The following is a 21,946-nucleotide window of genomic DNA, read 5'->3' as shown; positions in this document are numbered from 1 at the left end:
GTAGGCTACGAGACGGGTAGGATACATTTAGATATAAGAGTGACTACACCTCCCTAAGCACTTTAATACATATACTTTAACATTCAAACCCAATACTTTTGTCAAACCAAAACTCCACCTTCACATCAATGTATATTACCCTATTTTTCTTTAAGCACACTTACAATTACATCAAGAGTCACCACTTATCAAGAATTTTTTTTTCACAACAATACAACTTTTTTTTTCCTTTTTTTCTTTTTTTTTCCAATTCAAGTGGCTCTTACTTTTTTCAAAATATTGCCTTTCTCCTTATTTCATTAGTTCCACTCAAAAGCCAAACCAACCACCCCACACTTTAACTTTTATACAATTCATAATAATTCAAGTGATCATGAGAGGTTAAAAGGTTCAAATAGATGATTAATTCAAACAAATGGGTAAGTCTTGTAATGTGGTTGCCAAAGAAACAAGATTACAGGCTCAAAGGGGTTAACTACGACACATAACAATTAGGTGGGTAAAATATACATATCTGGCTCAACAAAGAAACGCCTATATCACTTCCAAGACTGAACAAAACTACTATTTCGCTTTGCAAACACACAGGGCAAGTTCTAGGCATCAAATGCAATGCACATAATATAACAAATCCTTACACATACATGGCACATAACTCACTCAGGATTGGTTTCATCAAGACACTTTAGTCAAAGCAGTTAAGCAAGTTTAAGATCATAAAATTTAAGGTACTTATACAAGAGTCAAAAACTGAGCCTAAGCGTCACAGCCAAAGTACTCACTATTCTCAAGGCATAACAAAGTCAAGAGATATTGCTTCAATTCAAAACACAACACAATGGCTCCTACTCCCAAAAAAAACTAACTACACCCGGTTCAAACAAAACCCTTGGAAAAGAACCACGGCACAAAGAAAAACCAAGGGGTAATTGCTACACTACCTAACAAAAGAAAATATTTTTTTTTTTGTCTTTTATTTCTTTAGACTTAAATCCCTCAAGAAAATTGTCTAATAGATCCATCGTCGGAAAAAGTTCAATCTTTAAAAAAAATATTATTTAATTAAACTAACACAGCTAAAGTGGCATGAAAAGTCACCCAGAGAATCTCCTCACCCCGCACTTAAAATTGTGCATTGTCCCCAATGCACATCATAACTATAAGAGGGTAAGAGAAACTCCCTGGTAGGCCAAAGGCCGAAGCACTAGCATCTCATGGGGTACTCAGACTTCTCCCAGGCCTGGTCCTTCGTGCGGGTACCTCACACTTAGTTCCAACCATACCATCTGGTTTGTTGTTGCATCCTTCCAATGGCTTTGCGTTGCATGCTCCTAAAAATCAAAAATCGACACTATAAGAATAATACAATAAAAAATAAATAAAATAAGTAAATAAAGTTGGGTTGCCTCCCAACAAGCGCTTCATTTAACGTCGTGGCACGACGTGAATCACTTTTTGCCTCCGCCTCGAGCTTATGAATTGAACCCCAAGTTTTGATTCAAGCTTATGATTATGGTCATGGGGCGGTGGAACGAATCTAACTGGCCCAAGGAAATAATGTAGTATTCTGCACTCCTTGGCCTTTGTATGAGGTATGTAATCCTGACTTTCTGGCAAGAAGAATTCCAGAATATATGCACCTTGTTCCACATTCTTTGACTCTTCAATTGGCTCGGATGACTCTATTTCCATATCATCATCCAAAAATAATGTGGAAAAATGCTTGGAGTGTGGACCAATGCGCTCAAACACATGAACTTCAGGACTTTCAACATCCTCAACATCATTCACACTAGAGTCAACTAAATTTGTATCTTCAATGTCCCTGGTTGACTCTAGTATTACTTCTTCAACGTCGGCATCCTCAAATTCTAGCTGGATAGATTGTTGGTGTTCTACTCTGACCTCCTCCTCTAGCTCATCCTCGTATTTTTTTAAATCCTCCAGCCAATTCATACTCATATTGGCTACTATCCACAATGTCAACTTGTTGCGCTTTACAAGGTTCAATTAATTTATTCGCTTGAGCCTCCAAGTTGTGAATAGTTGCCCCTTGCCTTTGTGCCCGCAGTTGTATCTCATCATATTGTTCCATAAGGCACTTTAGCATATCCTCGATCTCTTTCAGGTCCTCATACCTGGGTTCTTTGTTCCTATTAACTTCACAAGAAAAAGAAGAACCATCAAAGTAAGGGGTTGGGGGAAGATAAGAAATATAAGCACAACCATGAAAGTGACCATCTTGACCACCACACATATCACACACATTCCACATATAAGATTGAGTTGGTGCACAAAACTCGCTCTCGGGAATATTTTGATAATTTTGCCCTGGGCGGTTTCCTTCACAATATGCATAAGGAGGATTAAAAGTAGCATTACCACCATCCAAATTCCCATAATTCCATGATGCCATGTTTCTCAAATAAACAAATAAAACAAAAATAAAAAAATTTAAAAAAATCAAATACTAAAATAATAAAATAAAAGTTCAAACTTGAAACCTAGTAATATGTACATCTACTCTACACCGTTAGTTCCCCGGCAACGGCGCCAAAATTTGATCATGCCCAACTATGCCTTATAAAAAGGACTAAGCGGTCGTTGCAAATATAAGCCGGTTTACAGGTCCAGAGTCGAATCCCACAGAGAACTAAGGCTTAGCTACAGTTGTTATCACCAAGAATACAAGCTTGAACAATTCCTAACTTATAGATATTAATATTCTTGTGTTTAACTAACTAACTAACAAATTAAAATAATAAATTAACACTAAAGATACTACAGGTTGGAGAAAAGATTAAGGAGGTCTAGAGTTATGATTTCCCGAATTGTCGGAATCCTTTCCGCTATGTCTTCTATAATTTCGCCTAAGTATTCTCAACCGATCATGAGCGCTCTGCGTGTTGCAATTCTCTCCCGAGTAATTATGACAATTTACTAGACATACTCTCCCGAGTTACGCTAACTGACTTTAATTACAGCTTACTTAGATCGCACCCAATATTTAGTTATCCCTAATCCCACCTTTAAACCCTTGGTTATTGATTCCTCACATATGTCAGGAGTGATGTTGTTCAACAACTACCTAAATATGCACTCTCTCCCGAGTAATACATACTAAATAGGCACAGCTAATTGAGGGCCCTTCAATCAACCACAAGAATAATATAGTTGAACAAATAGAGAAAATACTACGGCTAAATGATATAAAAATATAATAAGAATTTATCCTACAAAAGGTTCAATCAAAACCCTAGATAACAAATTAGCTATTCATAATAGTATGTAAAACTACAATACTAAAAATCATAACCAACAATGAAAAATAGGAAGAGGAAGGAAAAACTCGTTGAAGAATTCTCCGTCTTGCTCCCAGTGTGTTCTTGACTCCTTAGGTCGACTCCCCGGTCTCCTTAGCCTCCGTAGGTCTAAATTATGTCAAAAGTGTGTCCAACCTCTCAAAATACCGTTTTTCCATGTATCTATACCAAGTAGGGTCGGGCCCAAACTATTATACCTTGTCCTACGCGAAAAAGGACAATTTTTTCACGTCTGGACGTCGCGGCCGCGGTAAAACCGCGGTACGACCGCGGTATATGGCAGGTATACTGCCTCAGCTCGCTTTAGGTCCGCGGTTGCGGTTTCGACCGCATTTTTCACCCTGTTCCATTTGGAATTTGGGAAAACGTAAAACATGAAAGTTGTAGCCCTTTGAGTTATTTTCCAATCGTATATTGTGGAGCCCAAATGGAGTTCTGAGTGAAAGGTTATGTGCATTTTACTAGACAGTGCGCAATATGCCTACTCGGTTCTTCGTTTTGTTGCTCTATCATCCGTTGATCCCCGAATACGATCCCGGCTTAATTCCTTAGGCTTTTACTCAAATTTCGAAGCTCTAAATCACTTGAATTCATTCCATAACATCTATATAGCTCGGAATCACTCCTACAAGGCATAAAACACACCGTTAGTGCAAAACACTAGCGATTAAAGCGCAAACTCAACTAAAGTGCAGTAAATTAGAGTGTAATAATCGACTAAAATATGTAATTATAGCCTATCATCACCAAACGCTAGCTTAGTATAAAGAATCAACCTATTGCATGATACTCTTTCATCCTCAATATATATGATTTTATGCCGAGGGAATTCAGATTAAATGGACCCAATATGGTAAAGGGCGGAGGCGGAGGGGTGCAGGGGGTTCAATTGATTCCCCTTCATCGAAAATTATACTATTATGTAAATCGGACAAAAATAAATTTTGTTGCTTATCAGAGTCGGCTCAAAGGCTTGACAACTAAGGCATATGCCTTAGGCCCCAATTACGAGGATCCCCAATTTTAAAAGAAATAAGTTATGTTTTAATTTTTCCTTAAAAAAGTTTAAGCATTTTATAGTAAAAAATTATCATTGTGAAGTTAATGTGACTATTAAGAAATGAAAAAATATTCTTGAATAAAGTAAACATTTCTTGATAATTTCAGTAAACTTGATATAACCTTCATTTTGCATTTGTACATTCTGGCAATTAAAATCTATAAGTATTATCTTAAAACAATAAGATTGCCAAATAATGAGAATGTGAAGGGAAAAAATATATTGTATTATTCTTTGATGAACCTTAAAGCATAATCGTCACTTTAATATTGATGGCTTAAACTTATATTTTTGAGTTGGTGTTAAAGAAAATAGTACAAATAGAAAATAATATTCTAATTAATATACTTAATTACATAAATTTCAATTGCCTAACAATTGCCTCGACGAAAAGAAATTTTTCAAGATAAATATATATAAGATCAACAACATCTCAAGAGTGATTAAATCGGTTAGCTATATTATTAATTGAAAAGTAACTACTAAAAACTCAATAATAAAAAATTTAGGCCTCTAATTTGAGTTACGCTTTAGGCCCCAATCATATTGAACTGCCCTGTTAATTATATATAAGTTATTAAACCTTCTTGGCATATAGAAATTTTGTATAATCTCCGTAATTGAATTCCTGACTCCAATAATGAATATAATATCGGATATCGGATAAAAAAACAAAAAAATTATGTTGCTCAATGTCTCTCATTACTCAACTCATTAAACGTTGAGAGAGTAGTATGTTACATAAAATTTGGTTAATTTCAACTTACTTTAGTCCAAATATTCAGAAGCTAATTGATTTATTACCTTCTTAATAGTATTCAGGTAAAAGGGAGTAGTAATATTAGTCTGCCGACACAGTCACATGCCGACACGTTCACAACACTGTCTCCACGTCTGATTCAATACCAAATTATCCAATTTTTCACAACCTCTCCCTCTTCTATTTCTTCTTTCTTCATTTTCTTTGCTTTTTAGCTAAAAAAGTTATAAAGGAACAGAGAGAATCTCCAGATATTGTACAACTAGTTTCCATTTTCCTTTTCCGATTCCTTCTATTTATATAAATAAATATATTCCTTTAACAATATGGCAGAAGCAACTCCAGTAACTCAAGAACCAGCTGTTGATAATTCTCCAGCTGCCATGGCTACCAAAGCTGATGATTCTAAAGCTCTCGCTACTGTTCCTCCACCAAGTAAATTCACTCAATTCTCTCTTCTTCTCTACTCTCTGTTTTTTTCCCCTTCATTTGAATGTTCAGTATTCAGTTATTAGTACTATTTGTACGTGTAACAGGTATTAATAGTTAGTGGAGTATATGAGTTCTTCCCCTGTGTTCTTTTTAATGAAAATTCAGAGGATGGATTCTTCCATTTTTTTTTATTTTTTTTTTAAAGTTAGGTTCGTTATTCAAAATTGTTGCTGTCTGTACTTGTAACAGATAATAAGGTTTTTATGACTTTTTTGTGTTTTTGTTAATGAAAATTCATAGGATGAATCCTTTTGAAATATCAATGACCATATTTAGTTTTTGAGCATCTGATATGTTTTTTTCCCTCTTCTTCTGATGAAAATATCTGTAAATGTGTAAAGTTATTTTTGATGGACGCTGTTTTAATTCATTGTAATCATGCTGATATTATCCTCGCCAATCCATCAGAATCCTCTTGTTATATTTCACAAATTTGTTTTTATGCGGTTTATAAATGGAGAGTTGAAATTATAAAGATCAGATACGAACTTTAATAAGAACTTGATGTTTCCTTGCTTGGAAGTTACTCATATACTCCTTTTGTTTCAATTTATGTGAACCTGTTTGACTGGACACGAAGTTTAAGAAAAAATGAATATTTTTGGAATTTGTTGTCCTAAATAAGGTAAAAAGGGTCCCAGAGTATTCGTGTGGTTATAAAAGCTTGTTATTAAGGATAGAATTGTAAATTTAAACTAAATTATTTCTAAATTTAGAAAGGAATCATTCCTTTTGGAACGGACCAAAAAGGAAATAGGTTCGGGTGTAATAATTTCTATACTTAAAAATCCCTAAAGATGCCTTTATCCATCTTTGCTGTTTCGTTCTTTGATGGTTAAATTTTGTGGCCTAAACCTCTATACTCTCCCTATATTTTTCTTTTAACTTGGAGAAGTTTGATAGGTGCATGTTTAATTTTATATTCTAGCGTTATTTTTACGCTATCAGATCACTTAAAAACATAATTAGATGTGAATTGTAATAAGACAAGTTATCTAGTTAGAATACATAATGGTATAGATAAGTTATCTAGTTAGAATACATAATGGTATAGAATATTTTTAGCTATCAATGTATATAAGTCAAATCCCACCAAAGAATAGGGGAGATTCTCAATTCTTTTTCCAGTTAGGCACTGCTTTGGTTCTAGCTTGGGGCTGATGGATTTTATTTTCATAACTATATATCTTGTTGGACTTGGTCATGTCTGATTCTCATGGCTTTATATGCCAACAAATTTTAAATTATTGGAAATGCTTGTTCCTTGTATTATATTATTATTTTTCTAAGATCATGATTATAACGTAGGTCCACTCTCCTCCTTTACCTGAAAAAATAAATAAATACATTTATGATTAGGTGCCCAACTTAGTGGATGGTCACTCTAGAAATCATTGGTAGATACCAATTGTAGTGGAGGGCAATTCCTTAAGCTTTCTTTAGGAAGTCTAGCCGACAGGAATTTTTAGCTAAAGGGTAATGAAAAGATGTATCTATGTAGTCATTTACTCACTTAAACACCAATTGATGCATTTTTCACTTTACTATCAAGATACATGGCTTTTCCCCGGACAATATATCTTTGTGGTTCGGCCCTTCCCCGGACCCCACGCATAGCGGTAGCTTAGTGCACCGGACTGCCCTTTTTATCAAGATATATGGCTATGTAAAATCTTTAAGAGTTGAGTAATCTGATAGTGAAATGTAGCCTGTCAACAGAAAACTATTATGCTACGGTTTTGTAGCATGTAAGGTATCTTATTTGTCAAGTTACCAATCCCGCTTTATATGAACTGTAACCTGTAATTATCTTTTAAATAACCTGATAGATTAAAAACATCCTTTACATTGTCGTTGAACTCATGCTGAAATTTGTGAGGCATTTCAGATAGAGTGTTCTTATCGACGACATAGCACAAAAAGATCATTGGTGTTAACTTGGCTGATCGCGTACTTGAAGTTCTGTGATGTTTGTAACTATTTTCTGATAGGAAGGTTCAATAGAAAGCACAATTTTTAGCTGCTTGTGTCATGAGGGAAATATTCTGTCTGATGATGTATTCTTGTTTTCTGATTTTGCAGAGACCGATTCTTCAACAAAGAAGAGTTCAAAGGGATCCCTCGACAGAGGTACACCTAAGGCCTTGATCTAATACCGGTTCTTGTTTTTAACTTCTCAATGAAACAACTTTTCAGTTTTCATTCAAGTCTGGCTTAGGCAACTTCAGTTTGAAGCTTGCAACGTTATGTGATAAAATACAGCAAAAATCAGTCACATTTCAGGAATTAACAAGTTTTTATATTTCTTATTTTTTTTGCCAGACATTGCTCTCGCGCACCTTGAAACAGAGAAAAGGAATTCTTATATCAAGGCATGGGAAGAAAGTGAAAAAAGCAAGGTGGAAAACAAGTAAGATCTTTAACTTTTGCTTTTGAGCATAAGAACATTGCACATACCAAAATTATTCCCCGAGCCAATACAATTGCTAAGTCATTCTTCACCTTGTCTTGTGATGAATAGGGCCGAAAAGAAGCTCTCTGCAGTTGGGACATGGGAGAACACCAAGAAAGCAAATCTTGAAGCTAAACTGAAGAAACTTGAGGTAATTCAAAATCTAGTATACATGCTTCTTCAACACTTTTGAACGTGGCATACTTGAAAACATGATGCGTTCGGGGAAAATGTCTCATTTCGAACTGCTTTGACACGTTGTTTCATTAAGCATTCCACATTCTGGCTGCAAATGAGGTTGTGATCCAAAGGCTTTTTATTTCCTTTAGCATTCGAGAAACCTTAGCGATAGCTAAAGCGATAACTTAAGACTTTAAAAACTGGGTTTTTGTCGTCCATTGCTGACCAAAATTTGGGCAATTCATAGGATGTGACAATCCATGCGGTTGAGTTGTTAGGTATCGTTGAGGATTTATCACATAGGGTGGTTTTGTCCCATATAGAAATTTTATGAAGTTGAATAGTTGATAACCTTGTGGAATTTTTGCAGGAACATCTAGAGGAAAAGAAAGCAGAATATGCAGAGAAGATCAAAAATAGAGTAGCCGCAGTTCACAAGGAGGCTGACGAAAAGAGAGCTATGGTTGAAGCCAGAAAGGGAGAAGAACTACTTAAAGCAGATGAGATGGCTGCCAAGTATCGTGCAACGGGACAAGCCCCTAAGAAGTTGCTTGGATGCCTTGGATGTTAAAGCTGTGAAATGTTTCTTTCTCCTTTGTAAATTTTCATGCTTGTTGCTCTTTATTGGGTGTTTCAAACATGTCAAGTTTCCTATTTGTGTATGAAAAGCACTCATGGAAGTTTTAAGTGTCATGATAATGATAATTCCACTTCAGATGTTTCTATTAATACTTCATACTGCATATGAGATTATGCATGAAAAATTTGGGAGTTCCAATGAGTGGATATGTTGTCAAGAATCTCTGCAATGAGATAAAAAACGCTCTGCTGAGGCTCGAGTAGAAGAGGGGGTACTTGAGCAGAGGGCCGTTTCAGACCAGTGAAGATTGAAATTGAGGAAAACAGCATCAAGTAAAAAGTCTTTAATATGAACCATGACTTGTAAAAACAAAAACACAGATATGATTCTGGACATTCCAGCAAAAAAAAAAACATGCATTATAGCACTATTGCTATTACACTAATATATAGAGATAAAATACATGTCTTTTGCCCAGTTGGAGCTAAGATTGTCCTATTGCTATGACAGTAATATATAGTAGAGTTAGAATATGTGGTTTTTCCACAGCTGGAGATACTAAAACAACCAGCAGAAAATTCTTCAGAATCCATATTTCCGAGTCACTGATATCAGAGGAAGCAGACTGCATGTTCTGCTTTAGGACAGATCAATGAGCTTTCACTCGAAAAAGGATACATGCTACATGAATCACTGTGTCCTAGAAAGCTCAAGTCATTGTTAGTAGGGAAATCCAAAAGAAGTTGCAATGCTGATTCAGATGAATCCTCCAACGCGTTGCAGCTCGAGGTTTCTGAACCTTGCAAGATATCTTCAGTATGTGGTTGGTCATTCTTCCACCCTGCATATTCATTTTGGTTGCTCCCTGTAACTGGGGAACCAGCAACACCACCGAGCTCAACCTCAGTCGTAATACCTGAAGCTGATCCGTATTTTGTACACGAAGATGCTTGAGAAGCTGGACTTTGAGAATCAGTCTTTTCTCGGTTCTTAAATTTCCTAAATGTCTCTCCTATCTCTGAGTTCCACATGCGCAGAAAATGGTCAGTAGTATCAGACCTATCTATAGACGATGGAACCAAGAGTTGGGACTCTCTGGAAAGACGAGCCTCAGCTTCGAGTCTAGCACTTTCCCATTGTGCCATGTGACGAGCTGAAGTTGATGTAGGCGGTCTTCTCAGCAGTCCATTAGAGGCAGAGGATGGTTCATGAGTGTCAGGATCAATGCCCATTGAAAGCAGGTGCTTTTTCAGGTGAGTATTCCACAGATTCTTTATCTCATTGTCTGTCCTTCCAGGTAGTTGTGAAGCAATTGCAGCCCATCTACATGAACTCAGTAATGATTATTCATAGATATTGAAGTATAAATGATGCTAATAGGTATTCTCAATTAGGTAATGGAGTGATAAATACAGGAGATTAAGTATGCCACTACAAAAGACAAAACAAGATCATGCAAAAGAACACTAACCTGTTTCCAAGAATGCCATGTAACTGAATGACAAGTTTCTGTTCATCGAGGCTAAAAGGACCTCGTTTGATGTCTGGCCTCAGATAATTTGTCCATCTAAGACGACAACTTTTCCCACAGCGAAGAAGACCTGTCATTGAAAATTGCAGAATAGATCTTCATTAACAAGCCATGAGTAACACAATGCTTTACTTATATTCCAGCAAGAGAATTCTAACTTTCCTACCAAAAGTGGAAAATAGTCCAACAAAAATCAGGTAAAAACAAACAGATTATATATGAGTTTATGATATTGATATCATGGACCAATGTTGCCATCAGATTCCCTCTATGTTGAGCATCCTAGCATTTTAAATGTCAAATCATAACACAGAAATGTATGGTGAAATATTCCTTTTGAATGTTTGTCTACAATATTTTCTTGTGAAAAGCTAGTTTATATACCAGCAAGTTGATTCTCCCCCATAATATGTTTGACAAACTATATCCAAGTTTTGCTCTAAGTTGTATGTGATAACTCAACTCTATACACAAATGGCAACCCGATCCCAACATTTGATTACATGAAATGGCAAAGGAGGAGATGGAACATGACTACTCTCAGGTGCCTCGACTGCAAAGAGAAGGCAACATCTTAGGTAAAGCTTAGTCCCTCCAACTTTACATAACTGTTTTCATGTATTCCTGTAATGCTTGTCTCTTGTAGTCCAGAAAATAAATTGCATTACTCATTCTGTAAGCTCTCCCAATTATAGCATAAGCAATTACATGACACCAATAGACCAAGCTGGTTAGTATAACTTGGGAAATATGATGTTAGCGAGACAAACTGCAACAAGGCTGTAATTAAAGTAGTGAACCAGCATCGACGCCAGTTATCACTGGAGATGACATTTAGTACCAAAATAGCCTGTGGACTAGCTCATTTTCACACTAAGAGGGACCGTGTTTAGCCCAACACTCTTTTTTGATATAGGAGAAATCCCATGTGAGCTTCTGGCTTAACATCAGTTGGTGCACAGGTTCGAAACTCTAGAGGGACCAAACTTTGACAGCGCCAAAGTTCAAGCTTGTGACGTGTGCCTAACTCACACATCAACATATTGCGTCCTAATCACTAATTCAAAGCCCTTGGGGCATGTGTTGAGCCCACATTATTAGTGTATTTCAATAAATCTGTATTAGGTGATACCCTTTTTTGCTTGAGCCCGACCGGGTTGGGTCCGGACCGGAGCAAATCGGGGCCATCGAACCCGACCTGGATGCAAGGTAGAACGACGGCCACGTCTACAGCCGAGGTCGAGTCATTTCGAGACCGTTACAGAGCTCGATAGGAGTCACCACCGGATGGAGAAACACACAAGGTCGGAAGCCGGACTCGTAACGGATAACCAAGCGTCGCCGGATATCTCGCCCAAACGTGATTTTCTCAACCACTTCAGGCCATTAAGGCGTAATTACAGGGATCCACGATGTAATCAATTGACCTACCTTATTTTTACCCTTAATCAGAATGTATAAAGGGGGATCTCTCTAAATTCTTGTGGATCATCAAGCACAATGGTTCTAAGCAATATTATATTCTGCGATTATTTACTTTAACAGCAATTGTTGAGTCTTTATCTTTATTTTCCTTAACCTAAAAACCTTTTGTATCTTTTAGTTCACGGATCCTTAAAACCCCATATAAATTCAATTGTTATCCGGATTCGAGGGTAAACACATTAAGTTTCCGGCTCTGCTCTCGTACAAGCTCGGCTTAGCCCGATTAAGCTCCCGGCTGCACCCCCCTTAGCTTAACAACCGAGCTCTTTCTTTGCTTCCTCCAGCCGAATAGCACAAGGATCGCGTGCTCTTATTCAAAAGGTCGCAATACGGTCCGGCTCTTCTAGCAACTTCTCTTCAGGACCCCGGCGCCCCTCTCGCTCCGCCCATTTTGTCCCTTTGATTCGGAGGAAACATCGAGTGATATAGACCGATGCCTGCAAAGGAAAAGTCTAAAGAGTCAGTAATGGCTAGGTCCACAAGGCAAAAATAATTAGAAATATAAAGGAAGAGAGCAAATACCTTGAGCTGCGCCTGCTGGGCTTCGTGAAAAGGCATGTCGCACATCTAGCACGCTCGGTCGAGCCCCCGGTCCTTCCTCCGTCATCAAGATGATGAAGATAGCTGCAATCCTGACCGGGGGTCCCAGAGCCCGGACGTCTTTGGGGATAAGCAAACAGTTTACTATCCTGTTACAGTCCGGGTCCAGCTCGGAGCCGAACCCTATCAACAAGCTTGTGTGATGGCCGAAGTCCCACTTGATTCGGCCTGAAGGTCTTTCCGGGGGATTTCGAGCCCGAAAGTGTTGGCGGAGGGTACCCCATCAAAAAAAGGTCTCGAAGCTACCTCCATCATCGGAATGTCGTCCGGCAGCTGCCCCAAGTCGAGGAAGATGGGTGGGAGTAAGGGTGAATCGGTACGCGGGGATGCCGCGCCAGGGCCGAGGGTTTCACTAGCATCCTTCAACCGCTCAACGTCCTCTGGAGCAGCCTCAATGGAATGGTCCACCGCTCAGGGTCCGGTCCCGAATGGACGGTGGGCGGACGAGCTCCGGCTGCTCCTCATCGTCATCCTCTTTGTCATCCTCTTCCTCGGAGGACAATACATTTGGCTTTTTTGGTTTGCGGGCGACCTTTGTTTGCCGCTTAAGTCTTCCTTTGAGGCTGCATCCGTACCGGACTTCCCGCGGGGCCTTTTATTTTCTCCCGGAAACTGGAAGGGGGATATGTATTGAAGACCTCAAATCTCCGCGTTCCTTGGGCAGGCCTGCAAAACACGAGGGTTATGATGCATTCCCTGATATACAGGAAAAAATGCGCTAACGGTCAAAAGAAGGCTTACCATGGTTCATTTCGCCTCCCACCGACCTTTGGAGAATTTCCTTCCAGTTTCGCTCCGATATGGCCGCTGGGCCACTATCTTGTTTACCCAGCGGCCAGATCCTTGACGGCAGCTTGAGTTTGGGTCACCGGCTGCACAATTGGGAAGAGGGGGGGATGAAAGGTTCAGGAAGGAGTTGAGGAAAACCGCTCTAAAAAAGATGAATCAGTGAGAAAATACTTACGTTTTGAGGTTCCACCTCTCGGAAATGGCATGCAAATCGGCCGGAATCAGTCGGACGCCTGATCCGGACAAACCTGCTCATACCAGCCTCGATCTTTGTCTTCATCGATGCTGAGAGAATCGGGGGTTTGCTAGCCCGGCGGGCCAGTTTTATTAATCCCCCCTCGAAATATCGGGGGCTGTATAGTCGAAGAAGATGTCGAGGGTAAAGGGGAATACGCCCTCCGGACTCTCTCAACAAAAATACCGAGACAGAGATATATCGATCCGCCACATCGGAGGGTGGATCTGACCCATATAGGTCACCTCGTACCGCCGGCAGAACCCACTATGATGGGTTCTAAGGGGCCTAAGGTGAAGGATAATGTATATACAGCTAAGAATAATCCTTTCAACGTGAGTCATAATAGACTCGTCACGGAAGGGGCGACCAAGGTCTCTTCCCTTCCCATCTACATTCACCTCACTCCGGTCTAGGCAACCGGGAGTGATTAGATAATATACTCCGATGCCGGTTCGCGCGGCCGGGACCGATGATGGGTTTCAACCTGGAAGTCGCAGATACCCGAGCAATCCAGTCGGTGTGAATGCCTTTTCAATGGGGGTTCCTGGTGCATGTTTCATCAGATCTAAGCGGGGGCTCGCGGCCGAGCTTGGTCTAGAAGGGACACTTTGTGAAGTTTTTCGCCATTTCTTAAGGCTTTACGAAGAGATGAAAAGAAAATAAACCAAACGAGATTTAGAGAAAGAAGAAAATGGCTGAACCTGGAAGGGTCGTTTATACTTTTTCCATGAAGGCGGTGGCACGAATCGCGAAGCGCCAACAGACACGAAGCGACCAGAATAATTAAGAGAAGCATTAAATGCTGCAGCAGGCGTGGTCCAGACATCATGCTTTTTCACCTGGCGTATGGCCATAACGTCACGGGCCATCAACGTCACCGGTCATATCGTTTATTATCATTACCCTCTAGATAAACGAGGGGATATCCCGCTTCCTCGAGCTCCAGGTAAGGCTCAATTTATTCTTTTGGTTACTGACTACTTCTCCAAATGGGTTGAAGCGCAGGCTTACGAAAAGGTTCGAGAGAAAGAAGTAATCGACTTCCTTTGGGACCACGTCGTGTGTCGGTTCGGGATGCCTTCCGAAATAGTATGTGACAATGGGAAACAGTTCGTTGGGAGCAAGGTATCAAGATTCTTCGAGGATAACAAGATCAAGAGGGTATTGTCAACCCCGTACCATCCCACCGGAAACGGGCAGGCTGAGTCGACCAACAAGACCATCGTTCAGAACCTAAAGAAAAGGTTACAAGACGCAAAAGGAAAATGGAGAGAGATGTGCCCGAAATCCTATCGGGCCTACCGGACAACCGAAAGGACTAGTACCGGTGCCACTCCTTTCTCTTTGGTTTACGGAACCGAGGCCTTGATCCCAGTCGAGGTGGGCGAACCCAGCGCTAGATTCCGGTATGCAACCGAGGTTACCAACCAAGAAGCAATGCTCACCAGCTTGGATCTTTTAGACGAAAGGAGAGAGGCCGCACTAGTTAGGATGGCAGCTCAGAAACAAAAGATCGAGAGATATTATAACCGAAGGGCTCGTCTTCGATACTTCAATATAGGGGACTTGGTACTAAGAAAGGTCACCCTCAACACTCGAGACCCTAACGAAGGGAAATTAGGACCGAACTGGGAAGGCCCTTACACCATTTTGAAGGTAACCGGAAAAGGTTCGTACAAGTTAGGAACGATGGATGGGAAAGAACTACCCAATAACTGGAATATAGGCCACTTGAAGAGATACTACTGCTAAAGGTCGATGATCGGTCGCTAAGATAAGTTCGGACATCGGAGAGACTGAAAGCACGAGCTGCACTCTTTTTTCCTTCGACCGTTTTTGTCCCAACTCGGGTTTTTCGGCAAGGTTTTTAACGAGGCAGCAAGAACATCGTGCTACTATAAAGGTATCCAAGGGTAAATCATTGTATACTAAATCGCCCTCCGAAGGAGGCGAAGGTCAATAAGAATAAATGTAAGGGTCAAACGGCCAAAGCGAGCCGTGCCCAACTAACCTGACCTAATCCGCTCGGATCAGTATGATGTATTAACTATTACTGCAATAGCAAAGACTATCTGATGCATATTCACATCATAACCTAAAAGATTTTGTTCGACTCTTCGGTATGTTTTCAAGTCCGAACACAAGACCTCCTAGAGGCACATTCGAACACAAGACCTCCTCGAGGCACATTCGAACACAAGACCTCCTAGAGGCACATTCGAACACAAGACCTCCTAGAGGCACATTCGAACATAAGACCTCCTCGAGGCACATTCGAACATAAGACCTCCTCGAGGCACATTCGAACATAAGACCTCCTCGAGGCACATTCGAACATAAGACCTCCTCGAAGCATATTCGATCTCATATTCGATCACATAAGACCTGCTTTAGGCTCATAAAACCTCAATGAGGCAACGCTTAAACTATAAGACTTCAAGAAGGCAAGTCCAAGCTCATAAGACCTTAATAAGGCGACACATAAAACTGAAAGACCTCAGAGGTGAGTTCGAAATTCGTAAGGCCTCGATAAGGCATTATTTTGACCATAAGTCCTCGAAAAGGCGGGTTCAAATTCATAAAATCTCAAAAAGAGGTAATACCGGCTTCATCATCGACTTCACTAAAAGGCGAAGTATACTCGAACTTGTAAGACCTTAAGAAAAAGGCGTAAAATCGATACAAAACCTGAAGGTCAAATTGTGCCCGAGCTCGAACCCACTCACTCGGGGACTGCTTCGAAGAAACCTAAGGGTTAGACTTCACCCGAGCTCGAATCAACTCACTCGGGGACTGCCTTGAGAAAACCCAAAGGTCGAAGTTCACCTGAGTTCGAATACATTCACTCGGAGACTATTTCGAAAAATATAAAGGACTACCATCGTTCCAAAAAGATAAAAGGCAAAATAATAACAAGATTGAAAAAGGAGCAATAAATGGCAAAGGGCAGTGTTGCATAAAAAAGCTCGCTACCGGAGCAATTACATAAGAGGGGAAAAAACAAAACAAAGCCTAGCCTATTCCCGGAGTCAATCGGAGCCATCCTCGAATTCTTCGGGGAACGTCGCCCTTCTCGAAGCGTCCTCAGCTTCGGCGGCTTTGGCGACGTCCGATGCAAGATCGAAACCGCGACGTTGGAGTTCAGTAAGAACTTCAAGCCGGGCCTGACACTTCGCATATTCGGCTAACATTCTTGACTGCTGGTTGGCCGCATCAGCATCGGCCCTATATTGGGCCACCATATCGTTGGCAGTCTCCTCGGCCTGAGAAACTTTAGCCTCAGCTTCCCGAAATCGATTGGTCCATAGCTCAATTTCAAGGACTCGAGCCTCATTGGCCAACGTCAAGTCCGCAACCTCTTCCCGAAGGGAAGTCTTCTCCGACTCCAACTGTTGCACCCGGGCTTCCAGTTCGGCTTTGTTCTCATTAAGTTCGGCTCTGCTCTCGTCAAGCTCGGCCTTAACCCGATTAAGCTCGGCTTGCACCCCCCTTAGCTTACAACCGAGCTCTTTCTTTGCTTCCTCCAGCCGGATAGCACAGGACGCGTGCTCTTTATTCAAAAGGTCCAATCCGGTCCGGCTTTCTAGCAGCTTCTCTTCAAGGACCCGGCGCCCCTCTCGCTCCGCCTCCATTTTGTCCTTGATTCGGAGGAACATCGAGTGATATAGCACCGATGCCTGCAAAGGAAAAGTCTAAAGAGTCAGTACTGGGTCACAAGGCAAAAATATTAGAAATAAAGGAAGAAGCAAATACCTTGAGCTGCGCCTGCTGGGCTTCGTTGAAAAGGCATGTCCAATCTACAGCCTCGGTCGCAGCCCGGTCTTCCTCCGTCATCAGATGATGAAGATAGCTTGCAACCCCGACCGGGGGCCCCAGAGCCCGGACGTCTTTGGGGATAGCAAAAGTTACTATCCTGTTACAGTCCGGGTCCAGGCTCGGAGCTGGAAACCTATCAACAAGCTTGTTGACGGCCGAAGTCCCACTTGATTCGGCCTGAAGGTCTTTCCGGGGGATTTCGAGCCCGAAAGTGTTGGCGGAGGGTACCCCATCAAAAAAGGTCTCGAAGCTACCTCCCATCATCGGGATGTCGTCCGGCAGCTGCCCCCAAGTCGAGGAAGATGGGGGGGACGTAACCGGGTGATCGGTACCCGGGGATGCCCGCGCAGGGGCCGAGGGTTCACTAGCATCCTCAACCCTCACGTCCTCGGGAGGAGCCTCAACTGGATGGACCACCGGCTCAGGGTCCGGTCGAATGGACCGGTGGCGGACGAGCTCCGGCTGCTCCTCATCGTCATCCTCTTTGTCATCCTCTTCCTCGGAGGACAAGACGATTTGGCTTTTTGGTTTGCGGGCGGCCCTTTTTGTCCGCTTAGTCTTCCTTTGAGGCTCGTCCGTACCGGACTCCCCGGGCCTTTTATTTTCTCCCGGAACCGGAAGGGGGCATAGTATTGAAGACCTCATCTCCGCGTCCTTGGGCAAGCCTGCAAAACACGAGGGTTATGATGCATTCCCGATATACAGGAAAAAATGCGCTACCGGTCAAAAAGAAGGCTTACCATGGTTTTTCGCCTCCCACCGACCTTTGGAGATTTCCTTCCAGTTTCGCTCCGAATATGGCCGCTGGGCCACTATCTTGTTTACCCAGCCGGCCAGATCCTTGACGGCAGCTGGAGTTTGGGTCACCGCTGCACAAGAAAAGGGGGTTTCAGGAAGAAGTTGAGGAAAACACGCTCTAAAAGATGAACAGTGAGAAAATACTTACGTTTGAGGTTCCACCTCTCCGGAAATGGCATGCAATCGGCCGGAATCAGGTCGGACGTCCTGATCCGGACAAACCTGCTCATCCAGCCTCGATCTTTGTCTTCATCGATGCTGGAGAATGGGGGTTTGCTAGCCCGGCGGGCCAGTTTTATTAATCCCCCTCGAAATATTCGGGGGCTGTATAGTCGAAGAAGATGGTCGAGGGTAAAGGGGAAATCGCCCTCGACTCTCTCAACAAAAAACCGAAAGAGATATACGATCCGCCACATCGAGGGGTGGATCTGACTTAAGGTCACCTCGTACCGCCGGCAGAACTCCACTATGATGGGTTCTAAGGGGCCTAAGGTGAAGGGATATGTATATACACTAAGATATCCTTCAACGTGAGTCATAATCGACTCGTCACGGGAAGGGGCGACCAGGTCTTTCCCTTCCCATCTACATTCAGCCCTCACCCGGTCTAGGCAACCGGGAGTGATTAGACTAATATATTCCGATGCCGGTTCGCCGCGGCCCGGGACCGATGATGGGTTTTCAACCTGGAAGTCGGCAGATACCGAGCAACCAGTCGGTGTGAATGCTTTCAATGGGGGTTCTGGTGCATGTTCATCAGATCTAGCGGGGCTCGCGGCCGAGCTTGGTCTAGAAGGAACACTTTGTGAAGTTTTCGCCATTTCTTAAAGCTTTACGAAGAGATGAAAAGAAAATACAACCAACGCAGAATTTGAGAAAGATAGGAAATGCTGAACCTGGAAGGGTCGTTTATACTTTTTCCATGAGGCGGTGGCACGAATCGCGAAGCCACAGACACGAAGCGACAGATAATTAAGAGAAGCATTAAATGCCTGCAGCAGGCGTGGTCAGAGCACTCGATGGCTTTTTCACCTGGCGTATGGCCATACGTCACGGGCATCACGTCACCGGTCATATCGTTTATTATCATTACTCTCTAATAAACGAGGGGACTATCTGTATTAGGTGATACCCTTTTTTGCTTGAGCCCGACCGGGTTGGGTCCGGACCGGAGCAAATCGGGGCCATCGAACCCGACCTGGATGCAAGGTAGAACGACGGCCACGTCTACAGCCGAGGTCGAGTCATTTCGAGACCGTTACAGAGCTCGATAGGAGTCACCACCGGATGGAGAAACACACAAGGTCGGAAGCCGGACTCGTAACGGATAACCAAGCGTCGCCGGATATCTCGCCCAAACGTGATTTTCTCAACCACTTCAGGCCATTAAGGCGTAATTACAGGGATCCACGATGTAATCAATTGACCTACCTTATTTTTACCCTTAATCAGAATGTATAAAGGGGGATCTCTCTAAATTCTTGTGGATCATCAAGCACAATGGTTCTAAGCAATATTATATTCTGCGATTATTTACTTTAACAGCAATTGTTGAGTCTTTATCTTTATTTTCCTTAACCTAAAAACCTTTTGTATCTTTTAGTTCACGGATCCTTAAAACCCCATATAAATTCAATTGTTATCCGGATTCGAGGGTAAACAAAATCATTGAAGAGCTAGTTAAGGTGTATGTGGACAAATGGAAAAGAGAAACAAAAAAGAAAGGCTTAATTTTATCAGCACAAACTCATGAACTTGAGACATCCAGATGATAACTGCAACAAGAGAATAGCAAAGAGGTCCTAAACAGACCCAATAGTTTGACATCTTTAATAACATTACAAGTTGACGAAAAAGAACATATTTTAACTAGAGTGAATACCCTAAAACCCCTCTAAGTTATCACGTTTTTATCAGTTAAATACTTTAACTATTCAGTGTCCCCAACCCTCCCCCCCCTAACTATATCCCTCTATATATTAAAAACTCTTCGTCGATTTTTCAATGAAATATGTAAGGTAACTCGCCAAAAGGTACGTGGGAGATGAAATTTTACATAAAAATGACCCCAATTGGCCATGTCTAAGGGTTAATTACTATTACCCTGTTTAAAAATTTTAATTTTTCTATTTTCTTTATTTCTAGCCTCTTCATTTTTTTTATCTTTCTTCTGATGGGTTTCATCTTTAAAAAAATTCTTCTCTTGTTTTTTCTAAAATTATCTTTCATTTAGGTCTTCTTCTTTTAATACTATTTAGTCCCACCAAAAGCCCATAATTATTACTAAACCCTAACTGAAAATTTTGCCAAACCCTATTTTTTTAATCCCTAATCCCGTATTAAACTAAAATTCCGAATGAAATCGAAGGTTAATGGGAAAAATCTAATGCTTAATCAAAGTTTAGTGGCAAAAATCACGATTGAGACATGATGTAGCCATTATGGAGATGGAAGAGGATTGTTTATTAACAAATGACCATGTGTTTATCCCTTCACCCTCTTTCTTTGTTTTTTAACCTACAAACATTTACACATTTAATTATTCTTATTATTAGTTAAGCTTCTTAATTAAATTGATATTTAGATCAGGCCGACTAAATAGAAGGGTGTATAACACGCACCACTATAAAATCAAAGAGGGGTTTTTAATATATGGGGTATATAATTAAGGGGGTTTTTGGGGACAATAAATAATTTAAGTAGGTAACTGACAAAAACGTGATAGTTTAGGTGGGTTTGAGTGTATTCACTCATTGTGCATGACTAGAAGTCAAAGTAGAGCAGCACTAAAGATTGAGAAAACAGTAAAGGCTCAGTGAAAAAAAATTGAAAAAATTCACCCTTTCCTTATTGGTATTACATGAAAATTGGAAGAACTTTAATGCTCATGAAAGAGTAAAAAGCTAATAGTAACACATATTTCACTTTTCTCTCTTGTTCCATTCCTCACCAAAAGAAGGAAGGAATCCTTCTATTTGTCTAAAACACAGAGAAAAGATACCCCTCTCTCCATTTCCATTGTTTCTTACCACATGAAATGTATGAAATCTATATGTCATTGTTGAGTTCACCAAGCCTTTGTAAATACAAAATTCAGGCAAGTGGTACAACTAGACTATTTTGATTAAACTACAAGAAAACATATCCTCTGTTACTCATTCTTTGGTAGTACTTCACAGAATGAGGTCACAGGCAGTGGCGGAGCCACATGCACCCTAGTTGTGTCAACCGATACCCCTTCATCGGAAAATTATAGTGTATAGCTAAGTAATTTTTTCTTAACATATGTATATATATTATATATTGACACCCATTGACTTCTTCATTTCTTTACATTTTGACTCCGAAAATCTTGGCTCCGCCACCGGTGAGAAAATGACTAAGATAACATGGACCTTGAGTCTTAAAAATGAGTTATGTACAAAAGGGTTTTAGAATAGAGCTAAAACAAAAAGAAAAAAGTGGTGAAAAAACCTGCAAGTTTTGGAAGAGAACGCCAGCTACCATGACCATTTTTCTTGATAAATTCAATGAGCTTTTCATCTTCTTCAGGTGTCCATGGTCCTTTCTTCAGACCATTCTTATCACAACATGGTGTTCTCCCCATTCCTCCCTCTCTCATACACGCTCACACAGTGATAAAAAAAAAAAAAAAGGCAAGTCTTTAACTTTAAACAAGAACAAGAAAGAATGAGTATTTCTAGGAAGAGTGAATAGTAAACATAAGAAAATTGACCTATCAAATGGAGTAGGCTCAGTACGATCGAGTTGTGTGTAGAGTGTAGTACACACCAGCAACTCCAAAGCCGGCTACACATTAAATGCCATGATATGATGTGCTT

At 41.0% G+C, this 21,946-nt stretch overlaps 2 protein-coding genes across 2 annotated transcripts; one reads left to right on the top strand and one right to left on the bottom strand.

Annotated features, from left to right (window-relative positions):
• Positions 1 to 5,337: 5,337 nt before the first annotated feature.
• On the top strand, positions 5,338 to 8,996 carry LOC109217658 (remorin-like). The gene is made up of 5 exons (XM_019381923.1): positions 5,338 to 5,578; positions 7,718 to 7,765; positions 7,958 to 8,045; positions 8,157 to 8,238; positions 8,638 to 8,996. The coding sequence occupies exons 1-5, from the start codon at positions 5,470 to 5,472 to the stop codon at positions 8,836 to 8,838; spliced, it is 528 nt and encodes a 175-aa protein (XP_019237468.1). The 5' UTR covers positions 5,338 to 5,469; the 3' UTR covers positions 8,839 to 8,996.
• Positions 8,997 to 9,384: 388 nt separating this feature from the next.
• LOC109217657 (protein ODORANT1-like) lies at positions 9,385 to 21,745 on the bottom strand. Its single transcript, XM_019381921.1, has 3 exons — positions 21,579 to 21,745; positions 10,319 to 10,448; positions 9,385 to 10,170 (listed from the first exon to the last, which is right to left on the bottom strand). The coding sequence occupies exons 1-3, from the start codon at positions 21,724 to 21,726 to the stop codon at positions 9,459 to 9,461; spliced, it is 990 nt and encodes a 329-aa protein (XP_019237466.1). The 5' UTR covers positions 21,727 to 21,745; the 3' UTR covers positions 9,385 to 9,458.
• Between the last annotated feature and the right edge of the window lie 201 nt (positions 21,746 to 21,946).

This window comes from Nicotiana attenuata, unplaced genomic scaffold (assembly GCF_001879085.1).
Source record: "Nicotiana attenuata strain UT unplaced genomic scaffold, NIATTr2, whole genome shotgun sequence".
Lineage (NCBI taxonomy): Eukaryota > Viridiplantae > Streptophyta > Magnoliopsida > Solanales > Solanaceae > Nicotiana > Nicotiana attenuata.
The sequence above is the reverse complement of the archived record's forward strand: the minus strand, read 5'-3'. Positions and strand labels throughout refer to the sequence as shown.

Coding starts and splice junctions, on each gene's coding strand:
- LOC109217658 (XM_019381923.1), top strand. CDS start 5,470: ATGGCAGAAGCAACTCCAGTAACTCAAGAACCAGCTGTTGATAATTCT. Junction 5,579..7,717: donor CGCTACTGTTCCTCCACCAA/GTAAATTCACTC, acceptor CTGATTTTGCAG/AGACCGATTCTTCAACAAAG. Junction 8,239..8,637: donor CTAAACTGAAGAAACTTGAG/GTAATTCAAAAT, acceptor GAATTTTTGCAG/GAACATCTAGAGGAAAAGAA.
- LOC109217657 (XM_019381921.1), bottom strand. CDS start 21,726: ATGAGAGAGGGAGGAATGGGGAGAACACCATGTTGTGATAAGAATGGT. Junction 10,449..21,578: donor TTCTCTTCCAAAACTTGCAG/GTTTTTTCACCA, acceptor TTTCAATGACAG/GTCTTCTTCGCTGTGGGAAA. Junction 10,171..10,318: donor CATGGCATTCTTGGAAACAG/GTTAGTGTTCTT, acceptor GAGTTCATGTAG/ATGGGCTGCAATTGCTTCAC.